At 41.7% G+C, this 19,111-nt stretch overlaps 1 protein-coding gene across 1 annotated transcript in view; it reads left to right on the top strand.

Moving 5' to 3' along the window:
* Positions 1 to 19,111, top strand: part of FRAS1 (Fraser extracellular matrix complex subunit 1) — an 843,167-nt gene that overhangs the window by 396,395 nt on the left and 427,661 nt on the right. The window contains exon 15 of the mRNA XM_082266873.1: positions 9,820 to 9,963. Within this exon, the coding sequence (XP_082122999.1) occupies positions 9,820 to 9,963 (144 nt within the window). The remainder of the gene's footprint in view (positions 1 to 9,819; positions 9,964 to 19,111) is intronic.

The raw sequence follows: 19,111 nt of genomic DNA on the forward strand, positions 1-19,111 counted from the left end.
CTTGATGGCTATGTGCCCAAGGGGCACCTAGTCCTCTGGTAGAATGTGCCTTTACTAGCAAACCATACACCTGGGTAATAACCTGGCAAATCCAATAAGAAATTGTAGACTTAGATGCTGCCAACCACTTTCTGGGACCATCTGATTCCACAAACAAGCTCTCGGTATTATGAATCCAAGCTGATTTCTGTAAGTAAAACTTCAGTGCACAGATTACATCAAGAGAATGCAATAACTTTTCCTCCTTTGAGTGAGGATCTGGAAAAAAGGAAGGTAGTATAATGTCCTGATTCAAATGAAAGGCGGACACCACCTTGGGCAAAAAACCTGGATGTGGACGTAGAATCACCCTATCTTGATGAAATTTTAAGAATGGCTCTTTATAAGAAAGAGCTGCTATTTCCGATACCCTTCTAGTCAAAGTTATCACAATGGAAAATACCAGTTTTCTTGTCAAAAGAACAGGGAGAACTTGCCCCAGAGGCTCAAAAGGCTGTTTTTGCAAAACTGCCAACACCAAATTCAAGTCCCGAGGGCACAATGGTGGCTTCACAGGCAAAAGCAAACGCAACACTCCCCGGACAAGCGTTCGGTTCCTGGAAGGCTGAAATCTGCCCTTTGATAGTGCTCAAGGCTAACTTCATATCTACTCCTGCTTAAAGGTAAGGTAAAATTCTCCTGATGATATATTTGTGTGGATTCCATTTCCTGGCTTCACACCAGGCAATGTAGGATTTCCAGACCCTGTAATAAATGTTTCTAGGGACTGGTTTCCTAGCGTTTATCAGTGTATGAACTGCAGGGCCAGATACACCCCGCTCCTTCAAGAATAAGGCTTCAAAAGCCAAGCTGTCAAATTTAGAGACTGTGCAGCAGGTGAAATATCGAACCTTGAGGGAGTAGGTCCGGACGCAGTAAAAGAGCCCAAGGCCTTATCACTGCCAACCTCTGGATTTGTGCAAACCAAACCCTCTTCGGCCATGCGCGGTATCAGCTGTACCGGAGGAAAAGCATAAATCAGGGAATACTCCTCCCAAGGAGTCACCAAAACATTCACTCCGACTGTGAGTGGATGCCTGGTCCTGGACATAAATCTCTTCAACTTGTTGTAGAACTTGGATGCCAACAGATCTACGTCTGGGACCCCCCAGCATATGCAGATTGATTGAAATATCTCGGGGTGTAAGGACCATTCCCCCGGAAACATCTGTTGACGACTCAAAAAGTCTGCCTGCCAGTTCTCTATTTCTGGAATAAAGACTGCTGTCAGGCGTGGCACAAACTTCTCTGCCCAGGATAGGATGAAATCCACCTCTTTCTATGCTAACCTACTCTATGTGCCTCCTTGACGGTTGATATAAGCCACAGCCGTGGCATTATTGGATTGTACCCTGACAAGGTGACCCTCAAGCCTGGACGTCCAGAGTTTTAAAGCCTGACTGACTGCTTGTATTTCCAAAACGTTGATGGGGAGACTTTTCTCTACCCAAGACCATTTCCCCTGGACAGTGGCTTCCTCCAGAACCGCTCCCCAGCCGGGGAGACCGGCATCTGTAGTCAATAATTTCCAGGTTACTGGAAGAAAGGATTTCCCTTTTTCCAGATTTCTGGTCAACAACCACCAATTTATACTCTGATGTACTCTTGGTACCAGAGACATGGAGCGGTCCACGTAGACAGAATGTTGTTCTGTAAGGGTCTGGCATGGAATTGAGCATATGGAATTGCTCAAATGCAGACACCATCTTCCCCAATGACTTCATGCAAAGACGTATAGAAGGATATCACAGCCTTACTACAGACCGAACCTGATCCTTCAGGTCTGTGACATTTCTTGCTGGCAAGAATATCTTTGCCTGTGCTGTGTCCACAAGAAGACCCAGATATTCCAGACGCTGGACCGGCTGTAGTGCTGACTTTACCAAGTTCAGTATCCAACCCAGACATTCTAGGAACTGCATTGTCTGTGGGACATTTTGTCTTAGAGCCGAAGTCGATCTATCTATTAGTAATAGATTGTTCATATATCCTATTATAGATATCCCTCGGGACCTTAAAACAGCCAATACTGGAGCTAGGATATTTGTAAAAACTCTTGGAGCTGTGGCTAAACCGAAGGGCAGGGCCACAAACTGAAAATGGCGGTTCTCTATTGCAAAGCGTATGAACCTCCTTTGATGAGCCTGGAATATAGGCACATGAAGATATGCATCCTTGATGTCAATGGATGCTAGAAATTCCTCTACCTGCAGGGAGGCTACGACTGAACGCATTGACTCCATTCGGAAAGTATGAATATTCAGAAACTGGTTTAAAGCTTTGAGATCCAGAATAGGTCTCACATCCTCGTTTGGTTTGGGGACTATGAACAGGTTTGAGTAAAAACCCTTGAACTTTTCGTTTTTCAGAACCTCTATTATCACTTTTTGAGCCTTCAGCTGGTCCAATGCCAGAAAGAGAGACCTTCTTTTCCAGGGATCTGTCGGTATACCTGACCTTATAATTATATAACATAACATAATAAAATAATTATTATTAATATAATTATTATATAATTATTATTTAATAATAATAATTTAATAATTAAATAATTATATAATGAAATACCCAAAACTCTGCAATGACCTTATAATCCCGGGATACCGAAACACCCAAAATTCCAGTTTGTACCCCAGTGAAATGGTGGAGATAACCCAGTTGTCTTGGATCAATTCCACCCAAACCTTTGAGAACTGTCGGGTCCTTCCCCCCACCCACCCACGTGAGTGGGGGGGCCCCTTCGCAGTGTTGGCTTAGCGGAAGACTTGGCTGATTTCTGGGCCCAGGGCTTTTTCTGACCATGCCCTGAAGGCTTGGTTCCGGATCCAGATGGTTGAGGCTGTCACCACCGTCTGGAAGTAAAAGCACTGGTAGTATGAGTGCTGGGGATTTTGGAAGAATCCTTTTCACGGGTAGCAAGAAATGTACTCAACCCCCCCCCCCCTTCCAAGATCTTTTGGATATACAAGATCTTTTGGATATACTTATCCAGATCATCACCAAAAAAGCGTAAAGCCAAGCAGTAACTTTTTACATGTTAATTCCGCAGACCAATTCTTTAACCAAAGGATTCTGCACATATGCACTGTTGCATCAGAGCAAATTGTAACATTTGCCTTATGGAGTCCGTAAGAGCATCCACTGCAAAAAATAAAGTGTGAAGTAGATCTGACAGATCTTCATAGACTCTCCTTGAGAAGGAACTGTCTTAAAAGCTCACTTCATACGGTCTTTTAAAGACTGACAAACTCCTATAGCTGCTACTGCTGGTTGTATCGCAGATCCTCCAGCCGCAATGGAGGCTTTCAATAAAGATTCCAACTGAAAACCTGGGCATCACCCACAGGACAGGTTAAACTCTTGTTAACCGCAGAAATGGAAGCATCCACAGTGGGTATATTCCATTTCTTAGTAAACTTTTTTTCCATAGGATACAATAATGAAAACTTATTAGGAGGAACAAAAATCCTATCTTTATACATGTCTTGCTCCAAGAGCGGATGTATGGGAAATGTCTGAGGACTATGAGTAGGGCGCAATGAGCCTAAAGAGGAAAAAAAGACTTCAGCTTTCTCTAGGGGAGGAAATTTGTATGTAGACCTGTTCATTTTAGTAAGAGACTGAATAAACAATCTCTGGGTCTGAGAGGTAGATAGAGACTCTTCTGACCCTGACTCCACAGACGTTGAAACCTCAGCTTGACCTTCCATAGGGTCACCATCATCTACTTCCTCCACATCTTCTTCCCAATCCTGAACTGACTCAGTGGGTGGCTCAGGTGAGGAAGATTTATCACATTTCCTCCCTTGAGATGCTACAATGATACCAGAAATCCTACCCTCAAAGCTGGCCAGTGCCACAGCCAAATCGTCCTTAGTGATGTAGGTTGCAGAAGTACTCGGAGTAGCCACTATGCCTGATAACCGTAATAGCTCAGATTGGCAAGTTGCCTCTGGCTCTTCAGGAGGAGTAGACACATTGGAAACATGGCTAGGACCTTCAACGCCTGATGGTGGCATCACAGTGCCTTTTCCAACTTTGCCCCCCCCCCCCCCCCGGGCCTTTTTTCAGGCAGACATTGCTTTAAAGCAAGACATGCACGCCAATTGCGTTAGAACACACTCTCCATGCGACGTACACCTGTACTTAAAGGTGAAGATTCCTGTGCGCGCGAATAGGTTTACCCCATAGACAAGCGATCAAGGAAGAGACGAAAATGCAGACGCTTATGCGCCAGGGCAAATACAACAACCATATGGGGTGAGAACAACTTAGGCTGAATCTTGTTTGTAACACCTGATACCTTTCAGGTGATCATCTCAGGAGAAAAAACAATGTGATAACCATAGGCAAAGAAATAATGATTTAAATCAAGCTTTGCAACAATCCCACAACTGCCTCAATAAGATGTAACTTGCAAGCGTAACATCCATAGTCTCATGGATGGATACATATGGCACATGGTCTCTGTTATTTTATTAAAAGGAACAGTGCATAAAATATTTACAATTTGCAATTATGCCAGCAATTTTTACCTTCAAGGTTTGCTAAATAATTAAATATTTTAAATTGGATTCACCAGTCCTGCCACAGGATTCTGCTTTGAAACAGGAATTCAATCTTCACCCATCACGGCAAGCTTTGTCTTGGCCACCTTCAAGGACTGGGTCCCCTTTTTTTAGAGGGGCCATGGCCTTGGACCTGTAGAGCACCCTGCATGGAGCGCCTTTGGGGTTTGGTATTCCAAGGGTGCGGATACCAGGGTCCAGGGCCTAAAGAGGACAGCATTGCAGGCAAAACCTCATATCTGCTTCCCGAGACTCAGGTACCATCTTTTTAGTCCATTGACTGTTTAGGATGGATCTGATAGCTAACCCCTTAGATTCAGAGATCAGGGTAAATAGCATAATCTTCTGTCTTCATTTGAAGAGAAAATAAGAAAAATGTGGAGAGACTCTACACAGTGACCATCACCTTTAGACACTGACGAAATAACGGAAGTACTTCCTGTGTGGGAAAGGTTATATAGGGGGGGGCATCCTTTCTGATTGGTTGCCAGTGTCCTTTACCTAAAGGTGGCTATATAACACATATGTTATGATTTATGGTTCTGTGTCCCGTGATGTACGAAAATAAACATTTCTTCATTATTTTGTGGATGTGGTGCCATGTCAGTAAATTGTGTTCCATGTTTTTCTAAACACGCATAACCCTCTTGACTGCTTCCAAAGGCAAAGGTCAACACCTGCCTTATGTTAAATAGAGCCCCAGTAGGATGCAAAACTACTGTAAGTCTGTCCAATCCTGTGCATTTGTGCCGATGTTACATATTCTTGAGCAGTCTGTCTAGCAATCAAGAGTAAAGTACTGCTTTTGAGGTCTCTATTAGGGACCTAGAATTATAAACTCAAATAGAATATAGTAAAAAGGAAGGACTTATATAGTCATTCTGTGTTTGCCCATGTGAATAAACAGTAGGTTCCCTTAAACGTACATCTCACTACATTCTTTCATGTGGTTATCAGTTATTTGTTTTTAATTTTTAGCTCCACCATCAAGATTTAAAGCCTCCTATTTATAGGTAGTGTTAAGTGTACTTGACAGGAGTAAAGTATATTTATAATGTGTTCAGAAAATAAGCCATTTCTGGGTGTTAGGGGTAAAAAACATGAAAACTCCCCTAAGCCTCAATAAATGACACTTCAGCAACATAAACTTCTTCAGGCACAAGAGATTATGTCATAAATGCTAAAACTCTACATCATTTTGATCTCTTTAATACCACTTGAACAAGAAGGTGCACGTTTGCCATCATGTCCCACTGAGGTATCATGGCAAGACTGTGCATGTTTTTTGCATGATGTTGCCAGGGAGTTAACTGAGGACAAGCTGGCAAGATTATATTTCAGTAATTTAAATGTTTTTTTTTTTTTTTTTTTAGGTCTACCATCTTTTGTAGTACAGTTACCGAATGAAGAGCTGACCATATACTTGACATTTGTAAAATGGGTTTAAACCTAGTCAGTTTTTTTTTTTAACACTGCTCTGTTTCCAACTTGAAATATTTGAACTTAGCTTCCTTAAATTGTTCAGAAAAAAATACTTATTATGGATAGGTGATTAAAATTTTAAACACTGTCTTTAGCTGAGGATTGAAGTATATTTAAATATGAATATTATAGTGTATAATTTTGTAGACTGATGATATACAGTGGGTACGGAAAGTATTCAGACCCCCTTAAATTTTTCACTCTTTGTTATATTGCAGCCATTTGCTAAAATCATTTAAGTTCATTCTTCTTCCTCATGAATGTACACATAGCACCCCATACTGACAGAAAAACACAGAATTGTTGACATTGTTGCAGATTTATTAAAAAAGAAAAACTGAAATATCACATGGTCCTAAGTATTCAGACCCTTTGCTCAGTATTTAGTAGAAGCCCCCTTTTGATCTAATACAGCCAGGAGTCTTTTTGGGAAAGATGCAACAAGTCTTTCACACCTGGATTTGGGGATCCTCTGCCATTCCTCCTTGCAGATCCTCTCCAGTTCTGTCAGGTTGGATGGTAAACGTTGGTGGACAGCCATTTTTAGGTCTCTCCAGAGATGCTCAATTGGGTTTAAGTCAGGGCTCTGGCTGGGCCATTCAAGAACAGTCACGGAGTTGTTGTGAAGCCACTCCTTCGTTATTTTAGCTGTGTGCTTAGGGTCATTGTCTTGTTGGAAGGTAAACCTTCGGCCCAGTCTGAGGTCCAGAGCACTCTGGAGAAGGTTTTTGTCCAGAATATCCCTGTACTTGGCCGCATTCATCTTTCCTTCGATTGCAACCAGTCGTCCTGTCCCTGCAGCTGAAAAACACCCCCCACAGCATGATGCTGCCACCACCATGCTTCACTGTTGGGACTGTATTGGACAGGTGATGAGCAGTGCCTGGTTTTCTCCACACATACCGCTTAGAATTAAGGCCAAAAAGTTCTATTTTGGTCTCATCAGACCAGAGAATCTTATTTTTCACCATCTTGGAGTCCTTCAGGTGTTTTTTAGCAAACTCCATGCGGGCTTTCATGTGTCTTACACTGAGGAGAGGCTTCCGTCGGGCCACTCTGCCATAAAGCCCCGACTGGTGGAGGGCTGCAGTGATGGTTGACTTTTTACAACTTTCTCCCATCTCCTGACTGCATCTCTGGAGCTCAGCCACAGTGATCTTTGGGTTCTTCTTTACCTCTCTCACCAAGGCTCTTCTCCCCCGATAGCTCAGTTTGGCCGGACGGCCAGCTCTAGGAAGGGTTCTGGTCGTCCCAAACGTCTTCCCATTTGAGGATTATGGAGGCCACTGTGCTCTTAGGAACCTTAAGTGCAGCAGAAATCTTTTTGTAACCTTGGCCAGATCTGTGCCTTGCCACAATTCTGTCTCTGAGCTATTCAGGCAGTTCCTTTGACCTCATGATTCTCATTTGCTCTGACATGCATTGTGATCTGGAAGGTCTTATATAGACAGGTGTGTGGCTTTCCTAATCAAGTCCAATCAGTATAATCAAACACAGCTGGACTCAAATGAAGGTGTAGAACCATCTCAAGGATGATCAGAAGAAATGGAAAGCACCTGAGTTAAATATATGAGTGTCACAGCAAAGGGTCTGAATACTTAGGGCCATGTGATATTTCAGTTTTTCTTTTTTAATAAATCTGCAACAATGTCAACAATTCTGTTTTTCTGTCAGTATGGGGTGCTGTGTGTACATTCATGAGGAAGAAGAATGAACCTAAATGATTTTAGCAAATGGCTGCAATATAACAAAGAGTGAAAAATTTAAGGGGGTCTGAATACTTTCCGTACCCACTGTACATTAAATTGGTGGATTAGTAGGTTGTTTTCAGCTAGTCTGATGTAGGAACAACATATTAATCTTTTATTCCTCGTAAATAATTATTTTTGTAATTTCAGACAAAAAAAACTGACCCTGGTGTCCAATAAATATACATACATACTGTGTTTCCCCGAAAATAAGACTTACCCTGAAAGTAAGACCTACTGTTATTTTCAGGAGGGCTGCAATATAATCCCTACCCCAAAAATAAGCCCTAGTTTAGTGTTTGTAAAATCCTAGAATCCACTGTACTACTGTTTTAAATAATGTCCAGTGTGTTTCTGTAATATAATTGTGGAAAATACCTTCAGTACAGCGCTCTCCTTTTCTTCTCCCAGCTGTCAGCGGAGGGATGCAGTGCTCAGAGCGGGTCACGGAATCGCCGAGTATTATATTATAATTATGTGAAATATATTTGTTACAGCACTGCTCAGCGCTTCCACGACCCCCAGCTGTCAGCGGGGGAGAAGAGAAGGAGAGCAGCGGAGATCAGCTGGGCGCCCAGCAGCGCTGTACCGAAGATATTTCACACAATTATAATATAATCCTTGGCGCTTCCGTGACCCGCTCTGGGCACTGCGGAGGGGAGGGGCTCAGATCCCCTGCTGACAGCTGGGAGAAGATGAACAGTGGGAGATCAGCTGAGCGCCAAGCAGCGCTGTAATGAAGGTATTTCACACAATTATATTACAAAAACACACACTGGACATTATATAAAACACTAATAGAGTGGATTCTAGGATTTTACAAACACTTTTACTAGGTTCACACAGGGTATTCCTGACAGGCAGGGAGGGCGAGAAGACAGCACATTACACAATAAGACCTACTCCGAAAATAAGCCCTACTGTGTCTTTTGGTGCCAAAGTTAATATAATTTCGGTGAAACATGGTATGTCTAGACTAGCAATTAAAGTTAATGTCAAGGGGTAGTTACTTGAAATGAAGGTGTGAAGAAATGGTGTTTGGCATTGGGTTTTTTTCGTACCTCCCTCCAACCCATATACCCCTTGTGCTTAACTCCATTCTAGGAACCTTCCACAACCAATGTGTTCCCCTCCACTTTTCAAATGGGCGTTCTAAAGTGTCTTTCTATCCATTTCTATCCCATGCCTGTCCCCTAATGGTCATTCCTTACATTTCACAATGCCATGCTCTTTCTTGCTCTCTGCCAATGCAAAGAACTGAACACGTATGACTGAGGTTATACAGTTGTGTTCTATTGAATAGAAACTCCGTTATCAATGTGCTTACACTGTTTTACATTTAGGCATGTGTTGTCTAACCACCATGGCTGTGCTTTCCAAACTGTTCAAACCGCTAACATACCATCTTTTTCATACTTCCATGTAAGAACGCAGGTATGCTAATTAGACACCAGTTGTAATTTTTGAGATCTTGATTTATAAAAGGAGATAGTAATGAAGAGCAAAGTTTATAGCTTGCATTTTCTTTCTTTATGATAGCACATATAGCCCCTCCACAACTGCACACATTCCCCAAAGCACTCAAGCTGGACCTTCTGCAAAGCAGAAATAATTTTTTTAATAAAATGTTTAATTTTCTAATTTTGAAAAAAATTAAATGTCTAACAAGGGAACTGTGTAGAGTAAAGCCTTCTTTTGCTTACCTTGGGCCTTAGGCTTTGGCCTACTGCCCACAGGGCTCAGCATCTATTTCAGTATCTTTTTCAACATGCTGTAAAATAAAGTTGTAATATAAACATTGATATATATATATATATATATATATATATATATATATATATATATATATATATATATATATATATAGTAGCAGTAACAATACAACATGCTAAGCATAAGCCTTTGTACATATGTGCCAAAAGTTTGTGTGTTGTGTGCTTATGTCTGTGTGTAATGGTTATTCATGGTCTTTTCTGTTTTAGCATGTCATGAAACCTGCTCAGAGTGTAACGGGGCTTCAGAAAATGACTGTGTAATATGCAAGGACCCACTGCAGGTGATACATCAGGGACGTTGTGTAGCCAGCTGCGGCCAAGGATTCTTTGAACAGAATGGAACTTGTGAAGGTAATTCTGCTCCTGTTATCAGTTACCTTATATGACCTCAGTAAGGAGACATGGGTATGTGTGTTCAATAGCTTAATGCATCTCCCAAGAATAAATAACACCATTAATAGAGCATGTTGCAACATACTAAAGTTGAAGGAGAGTGCCAAGACAAAAAAAACTTGATTTATTTTTGGTTGACACTAATAAAACAATTTTTACTTAGTGTGTAGCTGTTTTCCTAGCTACAGTTGGGCTCTGAAAGGTGATTTTCATCCTTGTGAGAGGACATTGCTGGAAGAGCAGAAACGACTGCAATGGCTATTTGATGAACAATTTATGGTAACTGCACAAAGCAAAATGGGTCATTTTATAGTCCATTATTATTCAAAATCACCATTGATGCACATTTAAATAACATAATAGTTTGCATTTTATTACTTAGTGATTTTCATTCAACATATTATAAGCATTTTCACCTAGACGTTTATAATTTTTATAGAAAAATACGTAACATTGTTTCAGTGATGTGTCTCTTCGCCACTAGTCTAAAAAGGCTAAATGTATAAAAGATCAAGCAGCACCAATAAACTACAATATATATATATATATATATATATATATATATATATATATATATACAGTGCCTTGCGAAAGTATTCGGCCCCCTTGAACTTTTCGACCTTTTGCCACATTTCAGGCTTCAAACATAAAGATATAAAACTGTAATTTTTTGTGAAGAATCAACAAGTGGGACACAATCATGAAGTGGAACGAAATGTATTGGATATTTCAAACTTTTTTAACAAATAAAAAACTGAAAAATTGGGCGTGCAAAATTATTCAGCCCCCTTAAGTTAATACTTTGTAGCGCCACCTTTTGCTGCGATTACAGCTGTAAGTCGCTTGGGGTATGTCTCTATCAGTTTTGCACATCGAGAGACTGAAATTTTTGCCCATTCCTCCTTGCAAAACAGCTCGAGCTCAGTGAGGTTGGATGGAGAGCATTTGTGAACAGCAGTTTTCAGTTCTTTCCACAGATTCTCGATTGGATTCAGGTCTGGACTTTGACTTGGCCATTCTAACACCTGGATATGTTTATTTGTGAACCATTCCATTGTAGATTTTGCTTTATGTTTTGGATCATTGTCTTGTTGGAAGACAAATCTCCGTCCCAGTCTCAGGTCTTTTGCAGACTCCATCAGGTTTTCTTCCAGAATGGTCCTGTATTTGTTCCATCCATCTTCCCATCAATTTTAACCATCTTCCCTGTCCCTGCTTAAGAAAAGCAGGCCCAAACCATGATGCTGCCACCACCATGTTTGACAGTGGGGATGGTGTGTTTAGGGTGATGAGCTGTGTTGCTTTTACGCCAAACATATTGTTTTGCATTGTTGCCAAAAAGTACGATTTTGGTTTCATCTGACCAGAGCACCTTCTTCCACATGTTTGGTGTGTCTCCCAGGTGGCTTGTGGCAAACTTTAAACGATACTTTTTATGCATATCTTTAAGAAATGGCTTTCTTCTTCCATAAAGACCAGATTTGTGCAGTATACGACTGACTGTTGTCCTATGGACAGTCTCCCACCTCAGCTGTAGATCTCTGCAGTTCATCCAGAGTGATCATGGGCCTCTTGGCTGCATCTCTGATCAGTCTTCTCCTTGTATGAGCTGAAAGTTTAGAGGGACGGCCAGGTCTTCGTAGATTTGCAGTGGTCTGATACTCCTTCCATTTCAATATTATCGCTTGCACAGTGCTCCTTGGGATGTTTAAAGCTTGGGAAATCTTTTTGTATCCAAATCCGGCTTTAAACTTCTCCACAACAGTATCTCGGACCTGCCTGGTGGTTGTTCTTCATGATGCTCTCTGCGCTTTAAACGGACCTCTGAGACTATCACAGTGCAGGTGCATTTATACGGAGACTTGATTACACACTGGTGGATTCTATTTATCATCATTAGTCATTTAGGTCAACATTGGATCATTCAGAGATCCTCACTGAACTTCTGGAGAGAGTTTGCTGCACCTGAAAGTAAAGGGGCTGAATAATTTTGCACGCCCAATTTTTCAGTTTTTTATTTGTTAACAAAGTTTAAAATATCCAATACATTTTTTTTCCACTTCATGATTGTGTCCCACTTGTTGTTGATTCTTCACAAAAAATTACAGTGTTTCATCTTTATGTTTGAAGCCTGAAATGTGGCAAAAGGTTGCAAAGTTCAAGGGGGCCGAATACTTTAGCAAGGCACTGTGTATATATATATATATATATATATATATATATATATATATATGTATATATATATATATATATACACAGTATATATATATACAGTACATAGGAAACTAAAATAGATTTAGGTATGACAGCAACGGAACAGCTATATTAAAGTAATTGGAGCACAATGCTTGGAATTTGCAATCAGTAAAGGCTAATCAACACTATAGCTAGCCTACTAGCGTTTTTTACCTAATGCTTTCTGCATGATTCATCTAAATGAGCATGCACAGCAGATCGGTCTTAGCATTGGAAACCTTTTTTTTTTTTTTTATTTATTCAAACCTCTGTACGACACATATCATTTTCACTTCTCTCAGTCCTAAGTGGTGTGGAATAAAAAATATGCTGTTGATGGTCTTTAAAACCAAACTTAAGGCAGTTTTAATAAACACATAAATGCACCTGTTTATGAGCTGATGAACCGATGGCTATAGCCGCTAGCAGTATACATTGTTTTCTGCCAACCGGGAGAGTTTCCCACTCCCCCCTGCTTGGCACAACACAATAGCGCTGGGTGAGGCATTTCCGCATCAGCCCCTCTGTAATAACTTTCAGACTGAGAGAGGGAGAGATAGAAAAAAAAATATACAGAGTATATTCCCGCGCCAAATGGAGAACCCTAGAGTTTCTGAATAAATAATATATAAATAGTGTGAAATGCAGCTGCTATAGTGAAAGTTTGAGTGCTCAATGAGGGTGAAGTAATCAATTGATATGTGATTACCTATAGCGCTTGCCAAAATTAAACCAGTAGTCTTACCACTATAAAATTCAGACTTATAAAAGTGCATACACAACCCTGTGATCTATTATAAATATTAAATAAATAGGTACACTTTAACTATAAATAAATTAAATACAGTATAAATTTAATTTGCAAATTCATATATGGTGCAAAATTTCATAAAAATGTGTCAAAGTTCATATACAAAAAAGTTCATTGTTTTAAAGTGACGTGACTTCTTGATAGTGAATATTCAGGTAAATAAATGAAAGTACACAGTGAAAAGTGTTTGGTGCTGCTGTAATAGATCTTCCACTCTATCCCTGGTGTCAATCCTTATGCTCCACTGTGACAAAAAATAGAGAGATTTCACACTCACCAGATTATGTGGGCCCTATGTGCCTTACGACACTAGGACCACCAGAGCTTTGTGTCCCCCAGGGTCTGGGTACGTTCCCTCCAAGTGGGTGCTTTCTCATATAGCAACGCTCCTCCTGTAGCCGACTTCCAGTCAGGGTTCTTATGAAAAAAAAGGAGAGTATGGATAGTGTAGTACCGTTTTCCAAAAGGTTTTATTGCACAATATCTTGGTGAGCCATTTACAAAGTCCCAATAAGAATAAAACAGTATAAACAGTAAAATTCCGAAGGAAATCGGGATAAAAAACAGATAAAACGCCGTCACTATTGTGAGCTACGGTGTGGAAAGCGGCACTTCCACAGGTTAGAGGGGACCACTCCGAAAGAGGTTCTGGGATCCAGTGTCAGCTAGCTGTACAGGGGGTACCTAGGTTGAGGACCCTGAAGCTACAGAGGGGGTACATAGTCAGTGGACCCTGAAGAGTTCAAGGCCAAAGGGGGCACCTGTAGTTTGGGCCCTGAATTGCACAGAGCGTGCCAGTTAAAGTGACAGCTATACAGAGTTCTACTATATACTACCTCAAGCTGTGCCAGGCAGGGGAAAGTATTCAGTGACTTTCACAGTACAACAGTGTCAGGAGTTCTACAGTTCTCAGTCTTGGATCTTCTGGACTATAAGTCGAGGATTCAGCACTTCTTCTGTTCTACAGAGTGTTCTCAGTGTCAGTGAGCGTTTGCTGGCGCCGGCCGAAGTTGTCGCTGCTTCAGTTGTCACACCCAGGGTCACAGCTCACATGGGCTGGAGAGATTACCGGTACTAATGGCAGACCCACATCAGGCCCTAGGCCTGGAAACCTTGCTACATAAGGAACAACTAACAGTGGAAGTGAACAGACTTAGGCCCCTTTCTCACTGGCGATTCGATCCGCCTGTCAGTTTTTCAGGTGGACCTGAACGGATGCTCCATGCATCCCTATGGGGCAGCGGATGTCAGCGTTGACATGTCTGACACCCGTTGCTCTCCGATCCTGTCTGTGAAACCCTATTTTCCATCTGTCTGGAGGATCGGATAGGATGAGAACGGACAGGCAGTCCGTTTTTAACTAGTCACAAAAAAGTGCAGCACTCTCCTTCAATAAAGTACATTCAAATTAATAATTCTCTGCATACACCGCTCCACCTAGTCCCAGCGTGATTATGTCACCACCCACCTGACGCATAGCACTCAATGGACTTTCTCAAAGATTCAGGCCTGAACCTGGATTGTATTGTGAAATGTTAGTTTTTTACTTCTGAAATGTGAGTGGATTTGTATATGGAAATAAATGCTTTTTATTGGCGATTTGCACTATGGTTCTTTCCTCTTGCCTCCTATATCATTGACACCACGCTGAGAGCTGCGGAGAGCCACAGATTTGGAGTGTGTGCGGTCAGTGGGAGCGGTGCCACTTATAAAACTTCAAAGTGCATATAGACCCCCTTTAATTAGTGAGGTCCATTCAAGCAGGTGAGAAGACACTCATAGGTGGGGTGAAGGGCACTGCGGTGATCAGAGACAATTACTGGAAAGTTTCTGGTGTATGGGACTCCTTCCCTTTTTTCCACGGACATTGAATCATTTATTGATGTATTGTATATATATTTAAAAGAAAAGATGGGCTCACGTTATTAATTAATTTATTATACATAAATGATTTTTACACTGTTTTCAGTTATTTATTTATGCACTATATTTTGAATGCACTTTATTGAAGGAGAGCGCTGCACTTTTTTGTGACTTTATATATTCATGTATTTTGTACAGGTGGTTGGATGCATAGTGGTGCTAGCTGCTTCCTATAGTATATAGAGTTGAGTAATAGGTAGTTAATACACAGGAATTGCGCAGAAATTTCTTTTTCACGTTTAAACATGTTTTATCAACTGCAAAAATCCCATAATTTCTGGCTTGCACAAAATTTTCCTATACCAGATATCAACAATAACAGCATGCTAACAAATTGCTTTTACATAAGGATATCAATTCAACAAAAAAAAGGAAATTGTTACCATAGGTTTCCTGTTGTGTCAGTGTTTCTCCAGTATCAGCAGAGTTAAAAAATGCTAAAAAGGCTTCAAAGAAAACATGCATTTTGCTCAAAATCATATTTTTGTCAAAACCTACAATCAGATTAAATTAGTTATGTGAGCTAGGATAAAAGAGCCTGCGATGCAGGGATTGCTTCCATTAACTTTAAAAACCCATTTCTCACTCTTTTGGGTCCGTTAACCTTAAAAAGTAATGTATATGTACGCTAAGGAAGAGCTGGTGTTACTGTGAAATATAGGTGATATTTAATCACACATGAACATTGCACTCTCTATTGCCAAAGCACTTTCAACAGATGAAGCAATTACTGTACTAAAGTGCTTGTTTGAGTATTTTGCTCACAGAAAATGTTTTGTATTTATTTTTTCTGCCTTTGAAAGTGAAAGAATAAATGCCTTGATATATTGCTTTGCTCTTCACTTAGCAGTGTAGTGGCCCAAGTATACGAGTTGCAATTCCTTTTTTTACTGATAACTATTTAAAGTGGAACTTTACTCTCCCAATCAACAATTTTTAATCCTTATGCTGCTACCATTAGTAAATAGATAGGAAAGTAAATTATATTTACTTGTGTGAAACTTTTTTTGTCCATTTCTTCAGTTACTTCCTGCTTTCCAGGCCTAGGCAAATTATGTCATACATCCCAGGAGTCTTCAGCTCCTGGGACACATCCTTTTGTCTGCATACCTGAGCTAAGCACACCCTCCTGTCTGCATGCCTGTGCTAAGGGCAGATGGATTTCAGGTAATAAATGCTACATGAGTCACCTGCCCTTACTCAAGATGGCCACAGCCAGAAATACTATGGGGGTGTTTTTCAATGTGATTTCTCAGCAAAATAAAGCATAAAGACATAGATAGATGGAAGAGTTTGTTTCGAATATTAAAAATGAATTTAATAGCGTTTTCTCTATCATCCATTGACAGACGCAGCTCCACATCTTCTTAGACCATTGGGTTATGCTCCTCCCATCAGGAATAGGACACTAGGCAGGAAAAAGCTTTACCACGCCTATGGGGCTGTCCCTGGAGGCATAAACCCACACACTCTGCTGCAGCTTCCTAGCTATATAAATGGGAAAATTTTGTTATTTGCAATTTTTATTTATTAGTTAGAGTTCCTGGAGAACTACCAGCAACAGCGGCTGAGTTTTCAGACTGGATAATCTAGGTCTCCCAGCCTGGCCAGCGAGTGTGAGCAGGTTATAGTCCAGCACTAGGCCTCGCCACGACAGAGCCCCGATGGATGAGGATGAGCCCGCGAGTGGATTGTCCCTCTGGGACGTGACAACCTAGAGTCACATCGTACCCCCTGACTGACATCACCCCCACACCGGGTGGGAGGTGGTCTGTTCGGAGTGGCGCACCTTGTACCGTGGTATGGTGAGTAATGCTGTCCCCCCACTGCTCTGGCAGTGTTGGGGCGGATGTGGGCCCCCTCCTTGGAATGGTTGGACCCTCGGGAGATCCCTTGGTTCCCCTGGCCTCTCGGACATACCAGCCCCCCTCGGTTATTCCCCTCCCTTCCCCAGTGGGTTCCTACCTTGCGGGGGGTAATAATACAGACCGCATGGCGCGCCGCGGGGACCGCCATTTTACTTTGGATTTGTGCCCATTGTTTTTCATTGAGAATGTATGGGCAGCCATTTTCTGTTAGTTCCCCATAGGAATGCATGGGGCGGCCATTTCTCTATCGTTCATCAACAGACGCAGCTCCATCATCTTTAGACCAATGGGATGTCCCAAAGCAGTATAATCATGAGAGGTGGTAAAACAATACAAGAAGACGTAATTTCCCAAAGACTAAACCTAGCCAACCAGGTAACATGAAGCTCAACCTGGAACAACTGGAGTTCACCTAGAAAAAACATACACCCTCAAAGAGAAACAAAAAAAGATTCTCCCAAGATGCCAACACATCAACTTTGTAGAACTGTGTGAACGTATGCACAGACGACCAAGTTACTGCCTTGCAAACTTGCAGCACTGACGCCTGATAATGAAAAGCCCATGAAGCACTCAGCACTGTAGTAGAATGCGCCTTCACTGGGAAAGGAGGAACCTGACCCTTAAGTGAATAAGCCTGAACTACCGTCTGCCTGATCCATCTGGATATGGTTCCAGCAGAAACGCAGCCAATACTTTATGAGGTCCTTCGGTAAGGAGGAAAAGAGCGTCTGATTTTCTGAAAGACTCAGTGGCCTCCAGGTAAACCCTGGTTGCCCGAACCACATCCAAAGAATACAAGGCAAATTCCTTGGGATGCTTGGGACAGAGTGAAGGCAGCGCAATGTCTTTATTCAGGTGAAAATCATAAAAAACCTTAGGAAGAATAGACTGGTTAGGTCGGAGTACCACTTTATCTCTGTGGACCACCAGATAAGGTGAGCAGCAGGACAACGCCGCCAATTCAGATACTCTGTGGGCAGAAGTAGTAGCCACCAAAAAGGCAACCTTCTGGGACAAAGCAAGCAGAGGAATCTCCCTAATGTTCTCAAAGGGAGGTTTTTGAAGAACAGATAATACCAAATTCAGATCCCATGGAGGTAACGGAGATCGCCTCGGGGGGAGCCATATGGCGAACCCCCTTGAATAAAAGTGCAAAAGGGCGTTGGAAAAACACATCCAGTGCCGACACAAAGCCAACTGCTGTTCAACACCATTCTGTAGAAAAGTCAAAACCCTAGCTTCCAAGCACAAGCGAGGGTGCAACTTTAATGATTCATACGATTTTCGCGTACGATTATACATCTTCATTGAAGTAGACTTCCTGGCCTTCAGTAGTGTAGGAAACACTGAATCACAAATACCTCTATCCTTCAATATATGGCTTTCAACAGCCACGCAGTTAAAGCCAGCAACTGTAAAGCAGGATGGAAGATCGGTCCTTGAGACAGCAGATCTTCCCTGAGAGGAGGTCTCCAGGGAGCATCGGCGACCAACCTTATCAGGTCTGTGTACCAAGACTGGCGACACCAGAATGACCGAAAACCCGTTCTACTTCTATCCTGCTAAGAAGCCTTCGGCAGAAGTTTTAGCGGAGGGAATCCATAAATCAGCCGATACTGACTCCAAGGAGCCACCAGGACATATGTGGCGTCGGCTAGAGGATTCCGGGGCCCAGCTACGAACCTCTGAACCTTCTTGTTGAGTCGAGAAGAAAACAGTATCTACCTTTCCTGTATACCGCAATATTGCATTGCGCATCTGACTTGGTATTTTATATATTTTTTATTCTTCAATAAATCTGATTAGTTTTTAATTGACAAGTTTCTTCAAGTCTTTTCCTGGCCAGGATTTCTAGTGGATGTCTCTGTGTATAGCCTGTTCCTGTCAGCGCTTGAATTCATTATACTGTGGAAATTGTTGGCTTGTTTCTCCTTCCCAAGGGGAATTTTTCATAGCAGCTCGGGACCATACAGGCACTGGTAAATTTCTTGCCACCACAATTAAGTGGGTGCTGGATTCTGGATTGTGAACATAGTTTAGAGATAGGGGTCTTCCTGACTCTGTGATTCCTACACTATTGAAGGCCAGGAAGTCGACATCCAGGAAGATCTATCATTGTACGTGGAAACCGTACATTTCATAGTGTGAATCATTGAAGGTGCACCCTCGCTTGTTTTCAGTAGCTAGGGTTCTGGCTTTTCTATAAAAAGGGGTTGAACAGTGGTTTGCTTTGGGCACTATCAAAGGCCAAGTGTCGGCTTTGGCT

This window comes from Pelophylax lessonae (assembly GCF_965119305.1).
Source record: "Pelophylax lessonae genome assembly, chromosome: 1".
In the NCBI taxonomy this organism is placed as follows: Eukaryota; Metazoa; Chordata; class Amphibia; order Anura; family Ranidae; genus Pelophylax; species Pelophylax lessonae.